The 25,397-nt window shown below is 42.9% G+C and overlaps 1 protein-coding gene across 1 annotated transcript in view; it reads right to left on the bottom strand.

Moving 5' to 3' along the window:
* PLEKHG5 (pleckstrin homology and RhoGEF domain containing G5) overlaps positions 1-19,225 on the bottom strand; it is a 283,957-nt gene extending 264,732 nt beyond the window's left edge. The window contains exon 1 of the mRNA XM_044282134.1: positions 18,993-19,225. Within this exon, the coding sequence (XP_044138069.1) occupies positions 18,993-19,125 (133 nt within the window). The 5' untranslated portion in view covers positions 19,126-19,225. The remainder of the gene's footprint in view (positions 1-18,992) is intronic.
* Positions 19,226-25,397: the final 6,172 nt, after the last annotated feature.

Raw genomic sequence — 25,397 nt, 5'->3', positions numbered from 1 at the left:
CTTTTGCAGAAATTACAGCCTCTAAACGCTTCCTGTAGGTTCCAATGAGAGTCTGGATTCTGGTTGAAGGTATTTTGGACCATTCCTCTTTACAAAACATCTTTAGTTCATTCAGGTTTGATGGCTTCCGAGCATGGACAGCTCTCTTTAAGTCACACCACAGATTTTCTATTATAGTCAGGTCTGGGGACTGAGATGGCCATTCCAGAACGTTGTACTTGTTCCTCTGCATAAATGCCTTAGTGGATTTTGAGCAGTGTTTAGGGTCGTTGTCTTGTTGAAAGATCCAGCCCCGGCGCAGCTTCAGCTTTGTCACTGATTCATGGACATTGGTCTTCAGAATCTGCTGATACTGAGTGGATTCCATGCGTCCCTCAACTTTGACCAGATTCCCAGTCCCTGCACTGGCCACACAGCCCCACAGCATGATGGAACCACCATCATATTTTACTGTAGGTAGCAGGTGTTTTTCTTGGAATGCTGTGTTCTTTTTCCTCCATGCATAACGTCCCTTGTTATGGCCAAATAACTCAATTTTAGTTTCATCAGTCCACAGCACCTTATTCCAAAATGAAGCTGGTTTGTCCAAATGTGCTTTAGCCCACCTCAAGCAGCACTTTTTGTGCTGTGGGCAGAGAAAAGGCTTCTTCTGCATCACTCTCGCATACAGCATCTCCTTGTGTAAAGTGTGTTAAATGGTTGAACGATGCACACTGACTCCATCTGCAGCAACATGATGTTGTAGGTCTTGTGTTGTGCTGGTCTGTGGGTTACTCTGACTGTTCTCACCATTCCTCGCTTCTGTCTATCCGAGATTTTTCTTGGTCTGCCACTTCGAGCCTTAACTTGAACTGAGCCTGTGGTCTTCCATTTCCTCAATATGTTCCTAACTGTGGGAACAGACAGCTGAAATCTCTGAGACAGCTTTCTGTATCCTTCCCCTAAACCATGATGGTGAACAATCTTTGTCTTCAGGTCATTTGAGAGTTGTTTTGAGACCCCCATGTTGCTACTCTTCAGAGAAAATTAAAAGAGGAGGGAAACTTACAATTGACCCCCTTAAATACTCTTTCTCATAATTGGATTCACCTGTGTATGTAGGTCAGGGGTCACTGAGCTTACCAAGCCAATTTGAGTTCCAATAATTAGTTCTAAAGGTTTTGGAATCAATAAAATGACAACAGTGCCCAAATGTATGCACCTGCCTAATTTTGTTTAAACAATTATAGCACACTTTCTGTAAATCCAATAAACTTCATTTCACTTCTCAAATATCACTGTGTGTGTCTCCTATATCAGTGGTCCCCAACCTTTTTTGCACCAAGGACCAGTTTCATGTAAGACAATTTTTCCAGGGACCGGGTGGGGTGGGGGGGTTCTGGGGCGAGGCTTAGGGGTGGGCGGGGTTTATGAGGGTGCTGGTCGGCGCTGACTGATTCACGCGCACGACAAAACACTAGGTGCATATTAAGCTATATAACACTATATAACGATTACATTTATTATTTAAATATGACTCCAAAAAAAAGTATTGCAACACCAATTCAAATCCATGAAGAAAAAAAATACTCACACGTTAACCACATGTTGCATGGGGTTAACGTGTGAGTATTTTTTAATTTTTACTTTTTGCAAAGTATCAATTGCCCATTATGTGAGGAGGTACTTGATGGGGTCACTTACTATTAATGTGAAGCAAATAGAAGTCTAAATAGATAAAGCCTTGTGCCTCATATTAAAAGTAACACCAGCGAGTACTTCCTAACATAATGGACATTGAGCAGCATGGGGTTAATGTGTAGGCTGGTGTTGGGTACCACAGTATGATAAGGTTACTGGCTGTTAATATGAGGCACATTGTTTTATCAATTTGGACCTGCGTGTGCCTCACATTAATAGTAGGAAACCTCATTATGTGTACCTCATATTAATGGTTAACCCAATGTTGCCCATTATTTGATGAGGTGCTTGGGGGCCACATACTTTTAATCTGAGGTACATGGGGGGGTACTAATGTAATAGCACCATGTACCTCAGATTAATAATAGGTGACCCCATCTGTGGGACAGCGTGTGGGTACCTGTGCTTTCCAGATCACTATTGGCTAGGGACTGGTCTGAGAACACAAGAGTCAGGAGGAGGAGGAGGCTGCCGAGCGCACTAGCTGAGACGGTGAAGCGGTAAACGCTCCCCGGTCCCTCCTCCTACTTTAATATTAGACATATTCATTGGTGGCAGTAGTGCGGCGCTCATTGTATTGGGCTCTGCAGCGGCCGCGTCATGGGAGGCAGAGGCGTAACTAGAGTTCTATTGGCCCGGGGCAAACTTTGAATTGGCCCCCCCCCACTGGGCCCAACCCCCCCAGTCAAACACAGGGGACTGGCATAGCAGCAAGTCCTTCATAGGGGCCCAGCCTCGGGGGCAAAATCATGAAATATATACAGAGCGGGCAAAAAATGTAATATATACACAGAAGACAAATGTAATATATATACAGAGGGGGCAAAATGTATATATATACACCCTCTGCGACTGCGATCGTTACGCTTGTCTTTTTATAAATCCATTTTTCCACCTCTGTATATATTACATTTGTCCCCTGTGTATATATCACATTTTTTGCCCGCTCTGTATATATATATATATATTTTTTTTTTCACTTTGCCCCTATATCTGTCATGATTTTGTCCCCCAGGCTGGACCCCTATGAAGGATTTGCTGCCATGCCAGTCCCCTGTGTATTACCACTGTGCCACGCTGCCAGGTGCCCCTCTGTGAGTTATGAAGCCAGCGGTGTGTGCACATTTACACACCTTCTCTGAGGAGACTACTCCACTCCCGTCATCCAGCGTGCGCCGCGGGCCTGAGTGATCCGGCGACTCGCGGCGAGATAACACCAAGAAAGCAGCGCCGGATTGGTGGAGGCGGGGCCGGGGTTGGGGCGCGATGTAATTAGCTGTGAGAGCGCAGTGCTGTGCTGCCGGTCAGGCACGACCTGACTGGCCATTATTAAAGTAAGAATTAACTAATTTGAAATCACTTGCGTGCGGGGCTGTGGAGACCGCGATCATTAGGACATCTCCACTAATGTTGGCAAGATGAACGCGTCGGCCGCGCATGCGCCTGTCGTCTGCGCTCCTCTCTCCTCTGCGGCCCGGCAACATATCTCCCAGGGCCCGGTCCTGGGCCGCGGCCCAGCGGTTGGGGCCCACTGTCCTATATGATATATTTAACTGACATTTTTTATCATAACAACCAATGATTTATACAGGAAAATCATGACGACTAACAAGGTTGCCCAAACTTTTGCATCCCACTGTAATTCCCGCCAAAACATCCCCATTCTAGTGAATGGAACTGATTTTCATTTGTAAAAATTTCCATGTGAGAAGACAAGGTCGTCCATATTAAATCGTTGGGCATCCGACAACCCCCACCACCACTGATCAGCTGTTCTCAGCAGCCGCCAGCCTCAGAATAATAATGTGGACAGAGCCAGAAGCAGAATGTTCAGTCAACAGCGCTGTGGTCATGCCGGATTACTACAGCTCAGCACCCGTTCACTGCTGAGAGCAGTCGATCGGTGGGGTTTAGGGTGTAGAACCCACACCCATGGGAAATTGATGACCTTAGGAGAGGTCATCAGTATCTAGAACAACTACCCTGGATAATCTAATAAGCCATAATAAGCTACAAGCAACTTTTTCCAAGAAAAACTGGGCATTTGCCAGGGCCTATAGAGTTTGGAGACCCATGGCATCTGCAATCTGCTGCCAGTATGCTCACTGCTTATCAAGTCAGTGACTGTCGCACAAGGGCTAACTTACACTGGGAGCCGGACCTGTTCACTGTATATGACATACGCATCTACTGGCTTATAAAGAATTTACAATAGGATGGTGAACATTTTGGAGCTTTAACAATTAAAGTCGACTGCTTTTTTCACTTAAAGTAGGAAAACACCATAAATTGTTACTCGATTGCAGAAACAGGTCCATTCTTTCCACTGCTCGTCATTTTTGACAAACTATGTAAAAACATATTTTTTTAATCCTTGGAGAGAAAAATGTGTTTAGCCTTGACTATCATATTTCCCTGAAGCAGATCTGAAAAGTATAAATCTGCTCCTAAAAGGTGATAACATTGTTTTCATGCCTTCTCTGAAAAGACTAAATATAGAAATGGACCGAATTATACTCATACATATTATTCCAGAAACTGCACGGGAGGCTTGACAGGATTTTGTATTACCCCTGAAGACATGGAGAAGGCTGGAATTAACCCACACCTGGGATGTTCAAAGGGGTTGTCTAATTTGAAAAAATAAAATAAAAAAAGAACATATTAGGCTACTTTTCACACTGCTGTTTCTGGGTCCGCCTGTGAGATCTGTTTCAGGGCTCTCACAAGCGGCCCCAAACGGATAAGTTCAGCCCCAATGCATTCTGACTGGATAACGATCCGTTCAGAATGCATCAGTTTGCCGTTCAGCCTTCATTCCGCTCTGGAGGCGACGCCAAAACGCTGCTTGCAGCATTTTGATTTCCGTCAGCCAAACGGATCTGTTCTGACTTACAATGTAAGTCAATGGGGACGGACCCGTTTTTACTGACACAATATGGTGCAATTGAAAACAGATCCGCCTCCCATTGACTTTCAATGTGAGTCAAAACAGATCCGTTTGCATTATCATGAACAAAAATAAATAATAGAAGAGTATATTTAATGGCAGAACCCGTTTTTGAACAGAACTCCCTAAGGCTACTTTCACACCTGCGTTAGGTGCGCATCCGTCTGTGGAGATACCAATCGGATCCGCACCTAACGCGGGTGTGAAAATAGCCTTAGGGAGTTCTGTTCAAAAACGGGTTCTGCCATTAAATATACTCTTCTATTAGAAACAGGAAAAAAAATCTACAAAGAGCTACTCTGGAGGAATCAGCTTCCCATGAATTTTTAATGAGTATCATGTAATGCTTCATTTTGCCTGCGGAGGCGCCAGAGGAATGCTGAATACTTGCTGCCAGGTTCCCTCTTAGATTACAGTTTAACACTGTATTCAGTGATGTGTGAGCTGGTAATGGATGACTGCATTATAAGGCTGGAGTATGAAAAGTCTGGGTGAGTACCTATGTTGAAATATTAAAGGGAATGTGTCACCTATATTTTTTTTCTGCCAGTTAAAAATGTGACACACATAATTTTTTTTCTTTACATTTTATAATTGTAGATGTCATTTATTCTATTTCCTAAACATGATTACGGGGCTGCCATCTTTCCTGAGCTGTTGTTAACAGCATTTAGAGATATGCTTTACAGCAGCCACCCTGGGCCGTAGACATGAGCAGCTGTGATATCACCTATCGTAAATAGTGGATCCAATGTTATCTATACAATGGTGATATCTGTCATTGAAATCCTGCCTGCAATGATCATGAGATGAATGCTGAAAAGTGATCTGTACAGGCCAAGAAGTGGTTCCTATTATTAGGCTTAATGGCCAATGTGAAAATAAAAGTTCTATAGAAATATGTTTAACATAAAAACTTTATTTACCGTAATCAATAGGTTATTATATGATGACACATTCCTTCAATGCTGGTCTTCTATAGTGATTTTTTTTTTTGCAGGATCATGCAAGAACTATTATATTTTTACATTTTAAAGGCTATGTACACCTTTGGAGGCAATTTTTTATGATTGCATTTTACTCATTTTTGGCTAAAAATCTTTTTTTCAATTGACCTTTATTAAAAATATTGAGCTGTTCTGTCACAAAGGGTTAACAGTTTTTCTAAATGTGTGACTGGTATTTTCACTTTCACTTTGTGCCAGTCATCTAATAAACCTTATCTCTAAACTACTGAGAGGTCATAAACACTTATTTAAGCCAGATATAAGCTATAATGAGTGTTTATAAGGTCAGAGAGCAGATATAAGGGGTCCATCAGCTCCTAGTCTGACGGAAAAGACAGAAAACCCAAAGGGTGCTACTAGAGCTTCTCAGCTATGTAGAGAAGGACACCATATTTTTAATAAAGACCATTACAAAAAAAAAATGTTGATCAAAATGAGTACTATGCAAAAAAAAAAATTGCCTCCAAAGGTGTACATAGCTTTTAAAGTGTACATGTAATTTAAAAAAAAACTCTTAACGTGTCATAGGGACAGATCACAGGTTTTGGTCATGGGGGTCTAAGTGCAGACACCCTCGCTGATCCCAAAAACAAGGAAAAAGAATGGGTCACAGAGAGCGCAGTCTCTCCGCACTGCTAAAGATGGAATCAGTAGAAAGTCTATGGGCCAGATTTATCATTAGCTCAGGTCAGAATAATGGAGTGAAAAAGTCCCCAAAAAAGTCCCAAACGCTAAAACTGTGCACAAATTTGTGACTTTTTTCTGCTCTGCACTATGCTCGCCAGTTTTCTGAAAGTGGGCGTCTTTTCTTATGTAAATGAATCTCTAGACAGATTTACAATTGGGACTATTTAAAAAGGCAATTTCACTCCAGTGAGGACCATGCTTATCTTATGAGACTTTTTAATAGAACATGCGACTTTTTCATAAAAAACGTGCAACTTTTTCGTAAAGATGTGCGACTTTTGTAAAGCTGCTTACTGACGGATAAACTGCTACCGTCAAACCACATTTATTACAGTCTTAAAGGGCCGATCATAAATCTGACTTGGCTAAAACTGACTTTAGCCATATGTTAAAGTGGAGTGAGCTGTCAGAGTCATGATAAATCTGGCCCTATGAGCCTGTCTCCAGTCTATCTTCAGAGACAGCACTCAGCGCTTCTCTCTCTTCATTCTAGCGAGCGATGAGTGTCTCAGCACTCGAATCCCCATCGATCAAAACCTTTGATGTGTCAAGTTTTGCAAGCACACTTTAAAGGGGTTGTCGCACTTGATTCATTTTTCCATCACATTGTACACTGCTCTTATCCAGGGGTTACGACCACCCTGCAATAGTGCCTAGTGCCTTTTCTTATAGTTTTCAAGCACAGCCACCGCTGATTGATTACAGGGGGGTGGTCATAACTAGAGATGAGTGAATCGAATCCCACAAAGTGGAATTCTATCCGAATTTTAGGATAAATTTGATTCACCTTGAAGCCGAATTTCCTTGTGCTTCGTGTTATCGAATCAATTTAACCTGAAAAAGTGTAAAAAAAAAAAAATCATACTTGCCTCCTCCATTTGCTTGCGATGGGCTGCCAGCCGCCATCTTAATTAAAGATCTCAGCCTGTGCGTGGTGACATATGACATCACCATGCCGGCCGGCGTGATGATGTAATCTCACGCCGTGCGAGACTTCACACCAGATCTTAAAGCAAGATGGCAGCAGCAGGCACGTCGTGAACAACTGGAAGCGGTAAGTTTGATTAAAAAAAAAATTATATTAATTATACACAGTTTTTACACGATCATGTATGATAGCTGCATCTGAGAGGTCCAATGACGGGGGCAGCGCTATCGCATCTCCCTGTCATTGCACCCGCTACTTACAAAAAAATGCGCTTCGTGACGAGGTAATTTTTTTATTTGGCGAATCAGCCGAATCAAACTTTTCAATAATTCGTTCATCTCTAGTCATAACCCCTGGATATGAGCAGTGTATAATGTAATGGAAAATCCAGCCAGTAAAGGAGGCAATATGGACAATCACAATACATTAGTAAGTGCCTTGTAATAACTTTCTCTACATGATAAATGCCATTTGCTAAAATGAGACAACCCCTTTAATGGAAACATTCTATAAATGTATATGTGTCCCACAAGTTCAGATTCAAATATTGTTACCTATGGATTCCTGCTAGTTATGGCTTTCCTATATAAACAGCATATGTCCTAACAGCAAATGTTTTTCTCATGTAGAATAGGGTGGAGCATAAAATATCCCACTTTTTTGGGTGCAAATGGTGGGAGGTGTGATACAGTGTGGGGTCTGCTCACACAAGGATGTCCACATTATTTTGACATAATGCCCAGCTAAGCCTTATTAATGAGAATACAGCATCTTTACAAGATGGCAAAGTGGTAAAGACGTTAGTTGTCTTTTCTATTCAGTCCGTATGGCAAGGCCGAAAAATAACAGAGACATTTAATTACTTAGAATTTACTCGTTCACTTTCATGTCTGAATTATTCTATGAAGGAATGTGCTCAGGGAATTTAGGACTAAAATAAGAAAAAAATATCCTCCCAATTCTTTTGATGTTTTAGCAATACTGTGTCATGCAGATAAAAAGAAAATCTCTCAGAGATCCAGCAGAGAATTGCTACAAGGAGAGATTTACAAGCCGTAAAATTGTATAAAATGATAGAGTTGGAGGACATTGCAAGAGACTTGGCATCTCAAGACCTCAGATTTGACATAGACACTCTGCTGAAAGCCAGGATTTCAGAACTTCAGCACTGGTTATCAAAAGTGTATTTAGAAGGGAATCCCTAAAGATAGGGGGATAGGACAGAGTTTAGAACATTATTAGACTGAGAGCTTCCATATTGAAATCTAGATGAATAAAATAGCAGAGGTTCCCCTATTATCATGGGTTAAGAAGTAGAGGATCCAGAGGAGAATGCAAGCTATGAGGACAAAAGTCCACCCCACAAAAGAACTTAAAGAGCATCTGTCAGCAGATTTGTACCTATGACACTGGCTGACCTGTTACATGTGCACCTGGCAGCTGAAGGCACCTGTGTTGTCCATGTTCATATGTGCCTGCAACAGGTCAGCCAGTGTCATAGGTACAAATGTTCTCACAGATTCCCTTTAATCCAATCATGGTCCAATCTGATTTTAAACAATTTATGATGTACTCAAAATTTGCATGGGTGAAGCTCTGTGAACTGGCATTCCAAATGATGTTTTGACTTGCCCCAACAGACATCTGAGCCATGTAAATCACTAACTTAACAAGATGGTGGACTTTCACATAGGATTGACACTAAACAGAGTAGAGTCTAATGGGTCAGAATCGTTCATTGGGCAATCCAAATCTTTTAACAAGTTAAAAATTCATTGTTTGCAGGCGGCAGATAGTGCTGTCTAGTCACGATCTGCTGCTGGCAAATAATGATTAAGTATAGGGAAGAGTGATGGCATAACGATCGCTCCTCCCCATTCCTTCCTGACCAGTCGCCTGTTAAATCGGGCTGTGTAATGAAGCCCTAACTGTCCTTCTGGATTTCATCAACAGCTTCCAATCTACATACTGTATATAAAGAAGGACATATATATGTGTGTATGTATGCATGTTCCGCGATCACTCAAAAACGCACCGTCGATTTCAACGAAACTTGGTTTACACATCCCTTGCTACCTGGAAAGAAATCTTGTGGGGGTCACAGCTCTCTAGGACGTACCGTTCCTGAGATATTCCCAAACAATTACCTGCATTAGCCAATACAAGCCTGCAAGTATTTCTCTTCGTATCCCAACTGCCATAAACACGGTCACATGTCTCTTATCAGCCAATTGAACCCTGCAGGTCCTTAGTCTCCACATACACACAGTTTTACTCACTTCACTGCTGTAGGTCAGTGTAACGGACCGTTTCAGCAGACAAGGGGTTAAAATCCGTTTAGGCGATATGCCCCTTTCTGAGAGACAGGCACAGCTACTGCAGAACACCAAACTCCCGAACTGGATACAAAATAGCACTCCAAACTGGAACCTCGCGAATAGCTGCTAGCAGACGAACAGGAAAAGCATACAATCAACTTACACTCCTGGCAATCAGTCTCTAACAGCATACAGGGAATCCCCCCAATAACGAGACAAGGCTCCGTGTTGAGGGTCAAGCAGTAGTCTGACGTGCTGGCACACCCAGCCTGGTTTTTATTACAGTTGTTTGCAAATACAGGACAGATACAACACATCCCCACAATGCATCATGGTTTTCTCCTCTCTGTCCCGGAGACAACCGAGGGCAATCCAATTATCTCTCAGGACAAAGGGAGATCGCCAATACACATGTGGAGACAACAGGACAGACATCACCATTTAAACACACAATGGGTCAATAGAAACACACTCACACAAAATCCTCCCCTCTGCCGGTGATGATTACTGAACACAATGGCAAATATAATTATCAAGAGAAATACAGTTTTATAAAACATATCACAGGAACCCCAAAACATGCAATAACCCCATAACCAATATATCCTCGGAACTGGGGGATCTGGGTGAACCACATATCCAAAATTCACCCACATCCGTTTAGTAGTTTGGAAGATACAGTTTTATGCCAGTTACACCGAAAATATACAAGTTATACAGAAAATAGTCACTAATAAATGTGTCCCCTGTTTGGTAGTTTCAAACTACTGAATGATGTCTCTGTGCACCAAATAAAGGCAAGATAGCACCGTGTTGAAAAGTCAGAACAGTGTCTGTGAGTTAAAATGGCTGCTATCTATTGTTCTCACCATGTGCTTCGTCCATTGTTCTCACCATGGGAATAGTAAAATCCAAGCAAGTAAGGCAAATGATGCAATCCAGGGACAGAGGGCTCAGTCCCAAGTGCCTTAAGACCCAATAACTTAAGGGACCATAATCCCAGGGCAGGAGGCTGGCAAACAGCCCCCTCCAAAACACTGTGGCGAGGTTGGTTTCGCCACAGTCAGCTTTAGGCTAGGGCTACACGACTACAATAAGTCGTACAACATATAGGACACAACTACACTGCTACATGTGTCTCGTGACATTGATGTTACACCATGGCCTATCATTATAAAAATTGTTGACACAAAATGTTGCATGACACATGTCATCGTGTGGCCCTAGCATTAAAGGGTCAGGGCGCTGTGCAGGTCACTATTAAATCAGATAAGTGCGCAGTACCTGATGCAGAGTTTACACTTCCCTGAAAGTAAATACAAGGTCTGTGCAGACACTGAACAAGCAGGGAATCCTAGGAGATTTCAGCTGGTTGCTATGGAAAATGCCTCTGTTTTTCTTTGGGTTTACATAAATGAACCAGTCGGGGAAACATTTTCACAGCTGTGTAGCTCTGCTTTGCTCCAGTAATGGGATTCACCATGGACAAACCTCAGCAGAAACTTGCATGATTCCTCGGAGTTATGTGCATATTGAGAAGCTTTACTACCCACGGTTTAAAGCCATTTGCAAATGAGACAATATAGGACTGTGCACGGCCGTCTTACAAAGAGAACTCACATGCTTGTGGCCAGCTTCCATTGGGCGCAGACATGATACATTTTCATTTTGTTGCCCTGTTATGAATAATATTTCAAGCAAACAAGACATTCTTTCATGAGGGCGAAATAAAACAATAAGGGATAAGAAGGAGGAGGGAGGGAGCACAAACACGCTCATTGATGCTCCAATTACTTGGAAATTTAAAGGGGCAAGAATGACCTTATTCTTCTGGAAAATAAAGAAAATCTAACTTTTCTGTTTCTACAGGTTGAAAAAAATGTGGCTAAGGATATTTTTGTAAACCTAAGAAATGTGGCTGTAGATGACAAAAAGTATGTGAACCCCTGATCATAAGAGCTTCCTTTTAATATCTGTCCCTTAACAGCAGCATTAAAGGGGTTGTCCCATGATTAGTGTAGAAAATGAAAATCAGACATAATATAGTACAGTCGTGGCCAAAAGTTTTGAGAATGACACAAATATTAGTTTTCACAAAGTTTGCTGCTAAACTGCTTTTAGATCTTTGTTTCAGTTGTTTCTGTGATGTAGTGAAATATAATTACACACTTCATACGCTTCAAAGGCTTTTATCGACAATTACATGACATTTATGCAAAGAGTCAGTATTTGCAGTGTTGGCCCTTCTTTTACAGGACCTCTGCAATTCGACTGGGCATGCTCTCAATCAACTTCTGGGCCAATTCCTGACCGATAGCAACCCATTCTTTCATAATCACTTCTTGGAGTTTGTCAGAATTAGTGGGTTTTTGTTTCTCCACCCGCCTCTTGGGGAATGACCACAAGTTCTCAATGGGATTAAGATCTGGGGAGTTTCCAGGCCATGGACCCAAAATGTCAACGTTTTGGTCCCCGAGCCACTTAGTTATCACTTTTGCATTATGGCACGGTGCTCCATCGTGCTGGAAAATGCATTGTTCTTCACTGTTTTGGTACCATTCTTTATTCATGGTTGTGTTTTTGGGCAAAATTGTGAGTGAGCCCACTCCCTTGGATGAGAAGCAACCCCACACATGAATGGTCTCAGGATGCTTTACTGTTGGCATGACACAGGACTGATGGTAGCGCTCACCATTTCTTCTCCGGACAAGCCTTATTCCTGATGCCCCAAACAATCGGAAAGAGGCTTCATCGGAGAATATGACTTTGCCCCAGTCCTCAGCAGTCCATTCGTCATATTTTCTGCAGAAGATCAATCTGTCCCTGATGTTTTTTTTGGAGAGAAGTGGCTTCTTTGCTGCCCTTCTTGACACCAGGCCATCTTCCAAAAGTCTTCGCCTCACTGTGCGTGCAGATGCGCTCACACCTGCCTGCTGCCATTCCTGAGCAAGCTCTGCACTGGTGGCACTCCGATCCCACAGCTGAATCCTCTTTAGGAGACGATCCTGGCACTTGCTGGACTTTCTTGGACGCCCTGAAGCCTTCTTAACAATAATTGAACCTCTTTCCTTGAAGTTCTTGATGATCCTATAAATTGTTGATTGAGGTGCAATCTTAGTAGCCACAATATCCTTGCCTGTGAAGCCATTTTTATGCAACGCAATGATGGCTGCACGCGTTTCCTTGCAGGTCACCATGGTTAACAATGGAAGAACAATGATTTCAAGCATCACCCTCCTTTTAACAGGTCAAGTCTGCCATTTTAACCCAATCAGCCTGACATAATGATCTCCAGCCTTGTGCTCGTCAACATTCTCACGTGAGTTAACAAGACAATTACTGAAATGATCTCAGCAGGTCCTTTAATGACAGCAATGAAATGCAATGGAAAGTTTTTTTTTGGGATTAAGTTAATTTTCATGGCAAAGAAGGACTATGCAATTCATCTGATCACTCTTCATAACATTCTGGAGTATATGCAAATTACTATTATAAAAACTTAAGCAGAAACTTTTCCAATTTCCAATATTTATGTAATTCACAAAAATTTTGGCCACGACTGTACATGCCAACCTGTTTCTAACAAGGCTAGAACCAGCCCTGTTCCTCACATGGAAGCATAGATCTCCCAATTCATTGCTCCAATTGTTCTGCTAGATTTACTTCAAGCTGCCAGCTCAGGGGGTGTGCTCTTATTCAGGGTGGTGCCTTTTCTGCAGAAGCTGGTGGCAGTTGAAGTATGGAACCGAGCATGTGCATCCACCTCAGTGAGGTGGACACAGAAATTAGAAAAAGAGCAAACAGCAGGTGGTGCTATACAGATAGATTTTATTAAATAACTAAAGCTACTTTCACGCTAGCGGCAGTCTTCTCCGGCTCCTATCAGTGCTGCTGCTAGTGCACCGTGCCACCGGAAGTCTGCTCTGGCAGAACGGTGCACTAGCGGCAGGACGGATCCGGCAGGCTGTTTCCCCGCCTGAACAGCCTGCTGGAGAAGGATGCCGCTAGTGTGAAACTAGCCTAATTGGCTATACAAAAATTTTCATTACATGCAATTACAAAAGTATTCAGATCCAGCTGCTTGTTTGAAAACTGTAGAGAATTTTTGGAGGGACAACCCCTTTAACAATGGCATACATGGAAGAGATGGGACTTTATAACAAAGATTGGCACCATGATCCCCATCATGGTGCCAGGTCCCCAGGGCGGAAGGGCCTTATGTTTGTTTCTGCCTTCATGCCCTTTTCACACCCTTTAGGCCAATTCCTCGTGCTCTTGCCAATAGCATAGGAAATAACTATCAGCGGTAGGACTCCCACCGATCACTAGAACGGGAGCCCTGAATCCTCTGCAGAGCTTCTTGAAATGGTCGATCCATTCATTTCTATAGAATACCCATAGAAATTGTTGGAGAGGCCATAAGCATGCCCGTCTGGCCACTCTGTTCATTTCAAGGGGGCTGCAGGGGGTATGGGTACCCATTCTCATGATTGGTGGGGGTCCCAGCCGTAGAACCTCAAAAAATCTAAAAGTTATCCCCTATCCACAATGAAACTGGAATACCCCTTTAAAGTATTATTATTTTTTTTATCAGCTACATCACTGCTGTTAAGTATGACCGAGGCCTCTTCTGGGTGACGCTATGGAATAATCAAGGGGGTAAAATGAATATTGTTTTGTCTGAATATTTATACTTATTGTACAAACTGACAGAAGGAGTTATACAGGAAGTTCCAGCGATGGTTTATGAACGCCCCGATTCTAGCGGATAATTTATCACCCTGATACATCTCTTTATACAATTTAAAGTTTGTGATTCTCTCACTCCAAGTGCTATGACTAAATCACTGCTCCATAAACACTGGGATTGGCTTTGATCTCTCAGGCCCGGTCCACAGTAGTCTATGACTGCTACTTTGAATCCAGCTTCAATGGCTTTGCTTTGTATTATGTTACTTTGTTGCACCCACATACAATCTACAGCATATAGACAAAAGTATTGGCACACCTACACATTCCACCTACAGGAGCTTTTATCACATGCCGTTCTAAATCCAAAGCCATTAATATGGAGTTGGTCCCTGCTTTGCTGCCAAAACAGCTTGCACTCTTCTGGGAAGGCTTTCTACAAGATTTTGAAGGGCGTCTGTAGGGATTTTGCCCATTCATCCAGAGGAGCATGTGTAAGGCCAGACACTGATGTTGGGGGAAAGGTTCTGGCTCACAACCTCCATTCTAGTTCACCCCAAAGGTGTTAGATGCAGTTGAGGTCAGGGTTCCGTGCGGGCCATTCAAGATCTTCCGCACCAAGGTCACCCAACCCATGTCCTTATGGACCTTTCTTTGTGCACTGGGGCGCAGTCATGCTGGCAAAGATATGGTCCTTCCCTAAACAGTTCCCACAAAGTTTTAAGCATTAAAGAAACAGATTTTTTTTTTTTTTACATATATTACGAACTCACCACCAGTATAGCGGTGTAATTTCTTACACTCTAACTCTGTGGCACTCATACATTTTGAACCTTTTCATTACGGGAACCTGGCCATGTGATCTCAAGTCTGACACCTAATTGAACTCGGTCTCTCCTCTGTGACTGACTTCCTGTGAACTACAGGATGACATCATCACCACTCAAACCCCGTCCGCACAGCATTCAGGCCCTGTCAGGGGCGGACTGGGAATTTAAAGTGGGCCCATGTTGTAGGTGGGTCCAAATTGACAGAAGGTGGGGCAACACAAGTAGGAAAGGGCCAACACATGTAGGCAGGAAAAACAAAAGTAGACATGGCCAGCAATACCATAGTACCTCCCCAGAAGAATTAAATTCCACAGTGCAGCACAAAATACTGCAGCCACAATATTCACAATATCATTGTTCTGAGGATGGTTGAAGTAAGGAGGGGGCCTATGAATGCCTGATGCTCCTATATTAATTAATGCTGAAAACTTCAGATCTTTGTGTACCTGGCTAGTGGCCATGAGGAGGGCTTGGGTGGCCCTCTGAGGATCGGCCCACCGGGAAATTTCCCTGTAGGGTCTATGACCAGTCCATCCTGCCCCTCCCCACCCTCCATGTTTTTCTGTATATCCCTGCAGTTTGTTATCTAAAGGACCAGGAGTGCAGGTGCAACAGGTCAACCAGTTTCATAGGTACAAATCTGCTGACAGATGCCCTTTAAAGTGCACTGCCGGGGCAGTACTTAGTGGTATTTGGTTCTGTTGGGGCAGTATTTTGTTCTGCACTACAGTATTGCTGTCCCCACCTACTTCTGTTGCTCCTGCCTACTTGTGCTGCACCACCTTCTGTCAATTTGGACCAGCTTACAACATAATGCCACTTAAAAAATTTTTTTACAGGTCCACCATAAGTTCCTTTTGCTAACATGTGCCTGCTTTAGTAAATACCTAAATTGTTCATAAATGAACAATTCTGGGGCACCTATTAGAACTCTGTGACATTCCTGGAAATACACAATGGGCATGCTCACACAGTGAAATTATGTCCGAAAAATGCTACGTTTATTTTACAGCTGTGGAACCTATGGCAGAAATCTGAGGCTGACCCTTTGAATTCTGCTGTGGTTTACAGTTTGTAATGCTGTGTTACACACCCACAGAATCCACCTGTATATTACCCCATTTAATAGCGCTAACCCGTGTTTGGCTACCCACCTCAGTTTCTGTGCAACAACTACTTCAAGAACTGACATGTCAAATTTTATTTTTCTGCTACCCAAATTCAATGCTGCGTGGGTAAAAAGCATTTTATTCTATTGATATCAATAGGAAGCAAGTTGTAAGCATTTTGTGTGAACATGCCCAGATGGCTACCATTTCCCTTCAATCAAAGGTTTCTAAACATCCTGCCACTATTTAGAGCTGACATACCAAACTGTTGTCAAGTTATGAATAGATTTCCAGGAGGAATAACAGAGGAGCAACACAATGCAGACTCCTAAGAAAAGATGTTCCAGCATTGTCTTATCTCATGGGAATTACATGTACAGTATTTACAGCAGAAGACATTTCAGGATTCAGCACTGGCCTAATTTAAGACATCTTCCAGTTGCACTCTAGGCAAGTTTTAAAGAACCCTTTCTCATTTCTGGCCACGTTTTTAAGGTACAACATTTTCAATACGGGCAGAGTGCCTGCCACAATTTCAGGAGCTGGAACCACGGTGATCAGCTGATGGCTAGGGCGGCTTTGTTTTAAAACCATGGGGTTAGATTTATCTAAAATGGTATAAAGGAAAACTGGTTTACTTGCCCAAAGCAACCAATCAGAATCCACATTTCATTTTTCAGAGCTCCTTTGGAAAATGAAAGGTGGCATCTGATTGGTTGCTATTCAGTTCTACTTTACACCATTTTGATAAATCTCCCCCATGGTCTTCTGAAGCTGGAGAACGGGTCATAGGAAGATTTCCTAGTGCTCTGTACTTTATCTGACCTTATCAGAGTATTACAAAACTATCTAAGCATATCCTCACGTGAAATAGAAAAACCAACATTCAAGTGCCAACTGAACACCGGCTTTAGAGGTTCTTACCCATAAATCTCCATCCAGCTTTGAAGCCTTCAGATTCTTTCGCCAGTGACAAAATAAACATTAAAGATATCAGATCTCACAAAAAGCAACAAATTGTATCCTCAAAACCATACCACGCGTCGCCACATGTAGCTAAGAAACATGGAGATTTATCAATTTTGATTTATGATATTTTCCAGCAAATATAAAATTTTTGCATGTTTGTGGGAGAAGAGCAGAAAGGACTGAATATGACCAGCTCTGCAGGAACCTGAAACTTTCTAACAAAAAGTCGCAATTCAGCTTACAGCGTGCGACTTTTCATGAGTTTACACTTGCCAGGGTTATGCTTACAATGTTGCCTATATTTGCGCCTTTTCTCTAATAACACATTCATAAATGGGACAGTCCTAATGCCACTTTATTAACCACACCCAATTTTCTCAGCAGATTTCTATTTTGGCGTGAATTCTTCTTTTTGAAGTGAATACTAACACAAGCATGTGAAAAAATTGTTGCAATTTAGTTTTCATGTACTTTTGGTGAATTTTGCGTTACTTTTTGGACACAGATTGATTGATAAATCTCCCCCACTGATTATCCTCAAGACAATATGGCCAAGTATCATTCCCGAGGGAAAGAAGACTGGCAACAACTAAATCAGACTACATTCTCTTGGTATGGCATCCAATGGTCTAAATATCCTTCTGGTACAGGCAAAATAGGCCCAAATTCTGGAGTTGTCAGATAGTTTGGATTTATCAGGGGTCAACCATGGAGTTATCAGGGGTCAACCATGGAAGTGAATACAATGGATCTATCAAGTCAGAATTAGGAAAGATTTCGAACTATGTCTGGAAGGGCTATGGGTGACTAGAGGAGTATTTCCAAGAGGTGGTTACCACGGATGTCATATATATTGTAATCAGGTTCTCGGATTAGATTAAAATAATAAAAACAGACCAGGAATGGCCAGAACTCCCAATGTAGCTGACATGTTCCAGAGCTCAGACCTTAGCTACAGTATGAGATACGATAAAGGATTTAGGTCTGAAATTAATCAGACTTTTCATTTTTTTGTTACGTTTTTCTGAACACTGGCATCTGGATCTTTTCTTAGCTTAACCATTTCATGATCGGAGGATTCAGCAACCTAGGTGCTTCCATGAGCCGGGACACAGGTAAGTGTAGATAGAACCGACAAGAGAAACTGTATTTTGCCATATGATTGATATATATATATATATATATATCTCAGACCTTCCAAGTGTCCATCTTTTTGATCTGAAGTACTATCTGCATTATTACATTCACAATATTGATCCAGAAACTGCTTGTCTGGTTCCTATCGGTATATTAGAGCCCTCCTTGTATATTGTTTCATTATTAGATGCAATTTGGATTTTAGGATATTTCTATATTCAAATATTTTTTTATGTATATACTGTGTGTATATATTTTGGTTTATCTTGCTAATGTACTGTGTGTATATATTTCAAACATTATATATATTATTGATACTAAATATTGCAAAAAAAATAAAAAGAAAAATCCTAAAATTTAAATAACATTTTTGAAAGAAAATATGCAACAAATATATAATATGAATAGTATTTAAATACTAATAATTGCAAGTAAATATTACATTTCTCACAGGGGGATGTCACCCACATTTTCCAGGATCCGCAACTGTAAATTTGTCTCTAGTTATTTAGTGAGGCAAGGAACCACAGCATTACTAAGCTGATTTGCTATTGGGGTGCCTGGGAAATCTGGGTGTGGAAGCTGTCATGATAGTGAATATGGTTGTCACACTGTAACAGAAATATATATATATATATATAGATAAACAGACATGGAAAAATCACTTGTTCATTTCCCTGTGACCTACCCGCAAGATCCTCAATGATATCCAGGGATGAACTCCAGGAGAAACGTTCCACAGCACTATAGCCCAGCTCCGTCAGGGAAGTGGGGAGTGTTTCAAGCTCATAAGCTCCCCGTTTTTTCCAGTACAGAAACATATTGAAGACAAATGCAAGAAAATATCCCCAGATAAAGAATCTTACAGCAGCCGCCTTATGGTCTTACTGCCTTCATTCCTCTGTCCAGGCCCTATTGCTTTTGGTTTGGCAGGTTTAAAGGGCTTTGTGTGAAGTATTTTAGCCGTATCATCCCCGGGGTTAGAAGGAACCAGTTGCTCTTTACTTCCATAAGGGGAAAAAAAGCTCTGAGTTCTGAACAAATAATGAATTCATGTTCGTAAAAGACAGAAAACTGGTAAAACACAGACTGTGGCTACACACTGACCAATGGTCTCTGCACCAGACCAGACAATGGGCCTTTCTCTCGCCTCCTACAGACAGTTTGAAAATTTTGTTTTTCATGGGCTATGAAAGAAATTCATCTGAGGAAGTATGACATTTAAGAAAAGAATAATTACATTTATTATGGCTTGCTGGATATTGAAAAAGAAACACAAGGGTCAGTTCCGACATATAGAGGGGGCCCCCAAATTTCAAGTGTGTAGAAAAAGAATGTCAACAGTTCATGCAAACAACTTTATTTATGTTTGCTATGTTCTCTTCCTATGCCAGCATTTTTCTTTGCACCTCCATGACTTTTTTATATTTCCATTTGCAAAGTAGGTTTTTCTTTTTTTGCAGGGCAAGTTGTAGCTTTTATTGATACCATTTGAGGTATGTTGGATTTTTCAGAACTCCCAGCTACCATAGTAACCAAAGGGTGCCCAAGTTGTCATCCGCGCCATTTGACTTCACAGATGCCATTGCCATGGTCGCAATTGATCCAGTAAAGCTGTATTGACACTATGAGTGATGTGCTATTTTGTGTACAGTACTGTGGCCTATTACTGTTTGACAAATTGTATTTGGGTCAATGAATAGAGTTCTGATAAGTGGAATGCCTCTTAATACACCTGCAGAGAAGAGTTATACCATTTGCTGTTGTAACTGGCAAGTATAGTGATTCTGATGAGATGTGAAACCGCCAAGTATAATGCCTCTGCCAAGATGTGTAACCGGCAAGTATAGTGCCTCTGACAAGATACATAACTGCCTAGCTTAACGTCTCTTTAAAGACCTATTGTACTGTAACTGATTAGCCTGTATCCTCTTTGACAAAAACTGTAACCACAATTCTAGTTGCCTCAATTCTAAGTGAAATCCTATTAAACCTGCTGATAAGAATATGGCTTTAAAGAGTGTTTATGAGCTGTCAGGAGTTCATAAGTTAAGGGCTACAGATCGAGCCGTCAGAGCAGCTCTCTGATGGATTCAATGTGAGACAGAGAGCAATAGTCTATAGCTCTATTGCAACTGAAAGCTATACAGGAAAAAAAACTTTTTGAAAATGTTTAATAAAGACTATTTGAAAAAAGATTTTAAGCCAAAAATGTGTTAAATACAACAATAAAGTGCCCCCAGAGGTGTCCATAGCCTTTAAAGTTTGCTGAAATTGTTTATTTCTAGTGTTGATCGAGCACCAAAGGTGCTCGGGTGCTCGAGTAGAACACTCTGGGATGCTTGGGTGCTCTACAGAGCACCCGAGCACAATGAAAGTCACTGGGAGAACCTAAGTATTAATCCAGGGTGGGTCTGGTTCACAAAAAAAGCTCAGAAATTGATGGAAACACCACTGAAATGCATCTTGCACTCCCAGGTCGCTGCTGGAAATGATATTGTCCGAGTATTACGCCACTTTTACATACTGACAATAATATGCACAAAACCGAAGATAAAATCGATTTTAGAGGAAAAATTGCTAGGGAACATTCGTTCCTGTATATAAAGTGCAAGAGCTGCCAAAAATTACAAGGAAGAGGCACTCCGATACAACCTGTATAACACATAAAAAAGGGCCTCATTCACATGTGGTACAATTGTTCAGGTAGTGGGACTCCTACACTCATAAAACCTGAGCACTAAGTGAAAGGGCTGCCAAAAAATACAAGGAACCGGCACTCCAATACACCTTTATTACACATAAAGGAGGGCATCATACACACCCTTGAAAAATTATGATTTATGGCCTGCTGGTAAACCTCAAAAACATTAGGAGCAAGGGCCTGCTGGTGACCCTCTAAAACATTGGGACGAGGGCCTGCTGCTGATCTGACCATCTAAAACATTAGGGGTGAGGGTCTGCTGCTGAGTTAACCCCATAAAACATTAGGGGCGAGGGCCTGCTGCTGATCTGACCATCTAAAACTTTAAAGGTTAGGGCCTGCTGCTGATCTGACCATCTAAAACATTAGGGGTGAGGGTCTGCTGTTGAGCTGACCCTCTAAAACATTAGGGGCGAGGGTCTGCTGCTGATCTGACCATCTAAAACATTAGGGGCGAGGGCCTGCTGCTAATCTGACCATCTAAAACATTACCAGGGCCTGCTGGTAACCCTCTAAAATATTAGGGGTGAGGTTCTGCTGCTGAGATGACCCTCTAAAACATTAGGAGCGAGGGCAGCCTAATAAGCATGTTGATATGATGGAGGAGAAAAGGAAGATTGAACCATATACCCTTTTTAGTGGTGGAAGGGGTGCATGGGAATACAGTGTATTCAATACACCATAAAAGCCACATTTAGAGTGCCTTTATGTTCAGCCGCTTTCGTCGGGTGGAGTAGAGAAGTCAGGGGCAATCCAGGCCTTGTTCATTTTGATAAGAGTCAACCTGTCAGCATTTTCAGTTGACAGGCGGATGCACTTATCAGTTATTATGCCCCCAGCATAGGGTGGCTGGCCATTGGCTTCACCCAAGAAAGCTGGACCTCACCGACCATGCCCTTAAACTGGTAACCACGCCCACCTCCATGAGGCCATGCTCCCATCACCAACCGGGGGGGGGGGGGGAGGTCGACCATTCACAGTATTTTTTAACCCTTTCAGCAGTCCCCCTTGAAGCAGGGACTGCTGAGGGGTTAATAACTACTGTGAAAGGACTGCAGGTGCAGACATGTCCTCTACAAGACTGGGGATAATCTGCAGGTGATCCATTTAGATAATAAATCAGATCCGCCTCTGTGCCAGGATCTTCTACATACAAATAACTGCCGAACACCTGTGCCCATAGCCTGCCCCGGCCGGGCTGGACCATCCATGCCAAGTAGAAAAGTTTACACTGTGCAGGTGCCACGCTTTTACAAGGGGGGCCCCCAGCAGCTCGTCCTCCACTATCCTTCGGCTTCCCGAACAAACCTGCTCCGCCCCTGGCTGCAAGTTCACACGCCGGCTCTCTGCAGGCTACACAGGCTGGAGGTGGCCGACACCCATGAGGTCCTGTCCCACGCAGCGCACCTTTGTTCCCAACTTCCTTCCCGCACAAACCAGAATTGTCCGGTGCAGCTGCAGTGCTGATAACATTGTGACATCACGTTAAGTGTGATCCAAACGTGCTGCCAGGCCTTGCCTCCTGCCATTTATTAAAGTGACAATGCCTTAGCGGATCCGCTTTCCCGTCACCCTGTACAACAAAAAAGGAGGACTTCTGGCCGTCCGTCCTGGCCTTGAGCAGGACAGAGGACCAGGAGTCTAAAAACCAGACTGTCCAGCCTAAAACAGGATGTCTGGCCACCCTACCCCAGCAGCAGTAAATACCCGCTCTGACAAAACACTGGCAGCAGGGCAGGCCAGCACCTCCAAGGCGTAGAGTGCCAGTTCGTGCCACATGTCCAGCTTGGACACCCACTAGTTGAAAGGCACAGAGGGATCACTGAGGATGCTGACACGGTCTGCTACGTACTCCTTCACCATCTTCCAAAACCTTTTCCTCCTTGTGACACTAGGCCACGCATCAGGGTGAGGATGCTGGCGTAGTGTCATCAAACTGTCCCAGGCCTTAGAGAGTGTTGCCCTGCCTCTGTTGGAACTGCTGTGTGTTGCCCACGTCTCCCCTCCTTGGTTGCCCAAGGAACTTTGTACTCTGCCTCCAGCATTGTCAGCTGGAAATTTTTGGAGCAATTTTTCCACAAGGACCTTCTGGTATTGCACGACTTTGCTAGTCCTCTTCACCACAGGAATGAGAGATGAGAAGTTCTCTTTGTAGCGGGGGTCGAGAAGGGTGAACAACCAGTAATCGGTGTTGGCCAAAATGCGTATAACGCGAGGGTCACGGGAAAGGCAGCATAACATAAAGTCAGCCATGTGTGCCAAAGTCCCAACAGACAAGACGTCGCTGTCCTCATCAAGAGGATGACTCTCAATTTTCTCTTCCTCCTCCGTCTCAGTAGACACAGAAGTGGGATGGTTACGGTGATAATAGCAGCATCGCCGCTCACCATCTGTGTTGATTCCTCAAAGTTGCGTAAAACCTCACAGAGGTCAGACATCCATGCCCACTCATCACTTGTGAAGAGCGGAAGCTGACTGGAAAGGCGACGACCATATTGCAGCTGGTATTCCACTACTGCCCTCTGCTGCTCACAAAGCCTGGCCAACATGTGGAACGTGGAGTTCCAGAGCGTGCTCATGTCGCACAACAGTCGGTGAGCTGGCAATTTTAAGCGCTGCTGCAGCGTTGCCAGACCGGCAGCAGCTGTAGATGACTTTCGGAAATGGGCACACACGCGGCGCACCATCAACAGTAGCTCAGGCAGATTGGGGTAGGTTTTGAGAAACCGCTGAACCACTAAGTTGAACACATGGGATAGGCATGGTATGTGTGTGAGCTTGCCGAGCTCCAAATACGCCACCAAGTTACGGCCATTATCAGACACAACCATGCCTGGTTGTAGTGAAACTGTAGAAAAGGTATATCAGTGGCACTACACCAGCCTATGTGCTATATGAAATGAATACCGAGGAGTGATGCCTTGCGGTGGGGCTCAGCCTGTAGCAGCAGTGCATATGCAAAATAATCTTCAAAGGAGAGAAACAAAAGCGAGCGGCACTCACCGATTTGTAGAAAAGGTATTCTTTAATCCAGAGCAGGAGGGGGGTGCATGAAGTGCAAACACAGCATCAAGCAACAGCAGTTTCGCGCGTATGTGCGCTTTTTCTGGCTCTCCACCATTGAAAGGGGTCGCAGCACCTATAAGTGTGCACAGGAAGCCACATCATCGCAGTAATTGCTTACTTAGTCAACACCTGAGGTTCAACAATGAACGACAGGGATTGTTAATCGAGGGCGGGACCCCTTCACTGGTGTAAAGTGCATGTGCAAATACATAACCAATAAAAACAATATAAGTACGTGAATACAATTAATACAAGAATGCTTCATTACAAAAATACACTCATATCTATTTTTTCATTTAATCCCAAAGGACCCATTGCATCTGTGCGTAGGATCCACCTTGTTTCTCCTCTCAGAAGCTCCCTCTCCCTATCACCACCTCTCTCAGTGCGATTAACTATTTCAAGACCGGCAAAGGTTAATACGCTGGGATTTCCATTATGTGCCCTGTTCACATGATCTATTAACCGCGGGGACATCCTAAAGCATTTAATGTGAAAATGGCTTAATGTACCACAATGTGCCTATTTTATTCCTTTTCGAAAACATTTAGCTTAATGTACAAAGAGATTAATGTACCATAATTTGCCTAAACCTCAATCAATTGCCTTGATACTTTGCACAACCTAATTTCCCAGCTTCCCAAACCTATCCTGGAAGTTTCATGGATTTTGGCTACCCACAAGGCAAATGAGTGACAGTAAGCTTGTTTTTTTGGGAGCTTAATGTGGCTTAATGTACAAAAAAACAACTCAGATGTTAACCAATTTCCCCCAAACTTCCCATCCTACTAGACCAGGCATCCTCAAACTGCGGCCCTCCAGCTGTTGCAAAACTGCAACTCCCAGCATGCCCGAACAGCCTACAGGTATCAGCCTACAGCAGGGCATTGTGGGAGTTGTAGTTTTACAACAGCTGGAGGGCCGCAGTTTGAGGATGCCTGTACTAGACTCTCTCTATGCCAACATATTCTGAAGATTTGGGGTCATTTGATAAAACATACCAAAAGTTATTCACATTAAACTATTTTATTCCCATCCTAAAACATTTAATGTGAACAGCTTAATGTAAAAAGAGCTTAATTTACCATAATGTACATAAACCTCAATTAATTGCCTTCGAAATTGCACAACCTAAGTTCTCCTATTGAGTGACGTTAGGCTCGCATAGCCCCTACTACCTTTTGTGCATCGGCTATTAGAAATGTAAAGGATTATTCGCAAAGCTAGCCGCAGGATCAGCCATAGCTCCGGCTCAGGTCTTAGTCTCTCTTGGATGTGGTAACACATTGAGGATCCCAGCATGCATCTGTGGTTGCTGGGCCT

The sequence above is a fragment of the Bufo gargarizans genome, chromosome 2 (genome assembly GCF_014858855.1).
Source record: "Bufo gargarizans isolate SCDJY-AF-19 chromosome 2, ASM1485885v1, whole genome shotgun sequence".
NCBI classification, from domain to species: Eukaryota; Metazoa; Chordata; class Amphibia; order Anura; family Bufonidae; genus Bufo; species Bufo gargarizans.
Note: the sequence above shows the minus strand (reverse complement) of the source record. Positions and strands in the feature narration are given on the sequence as shown.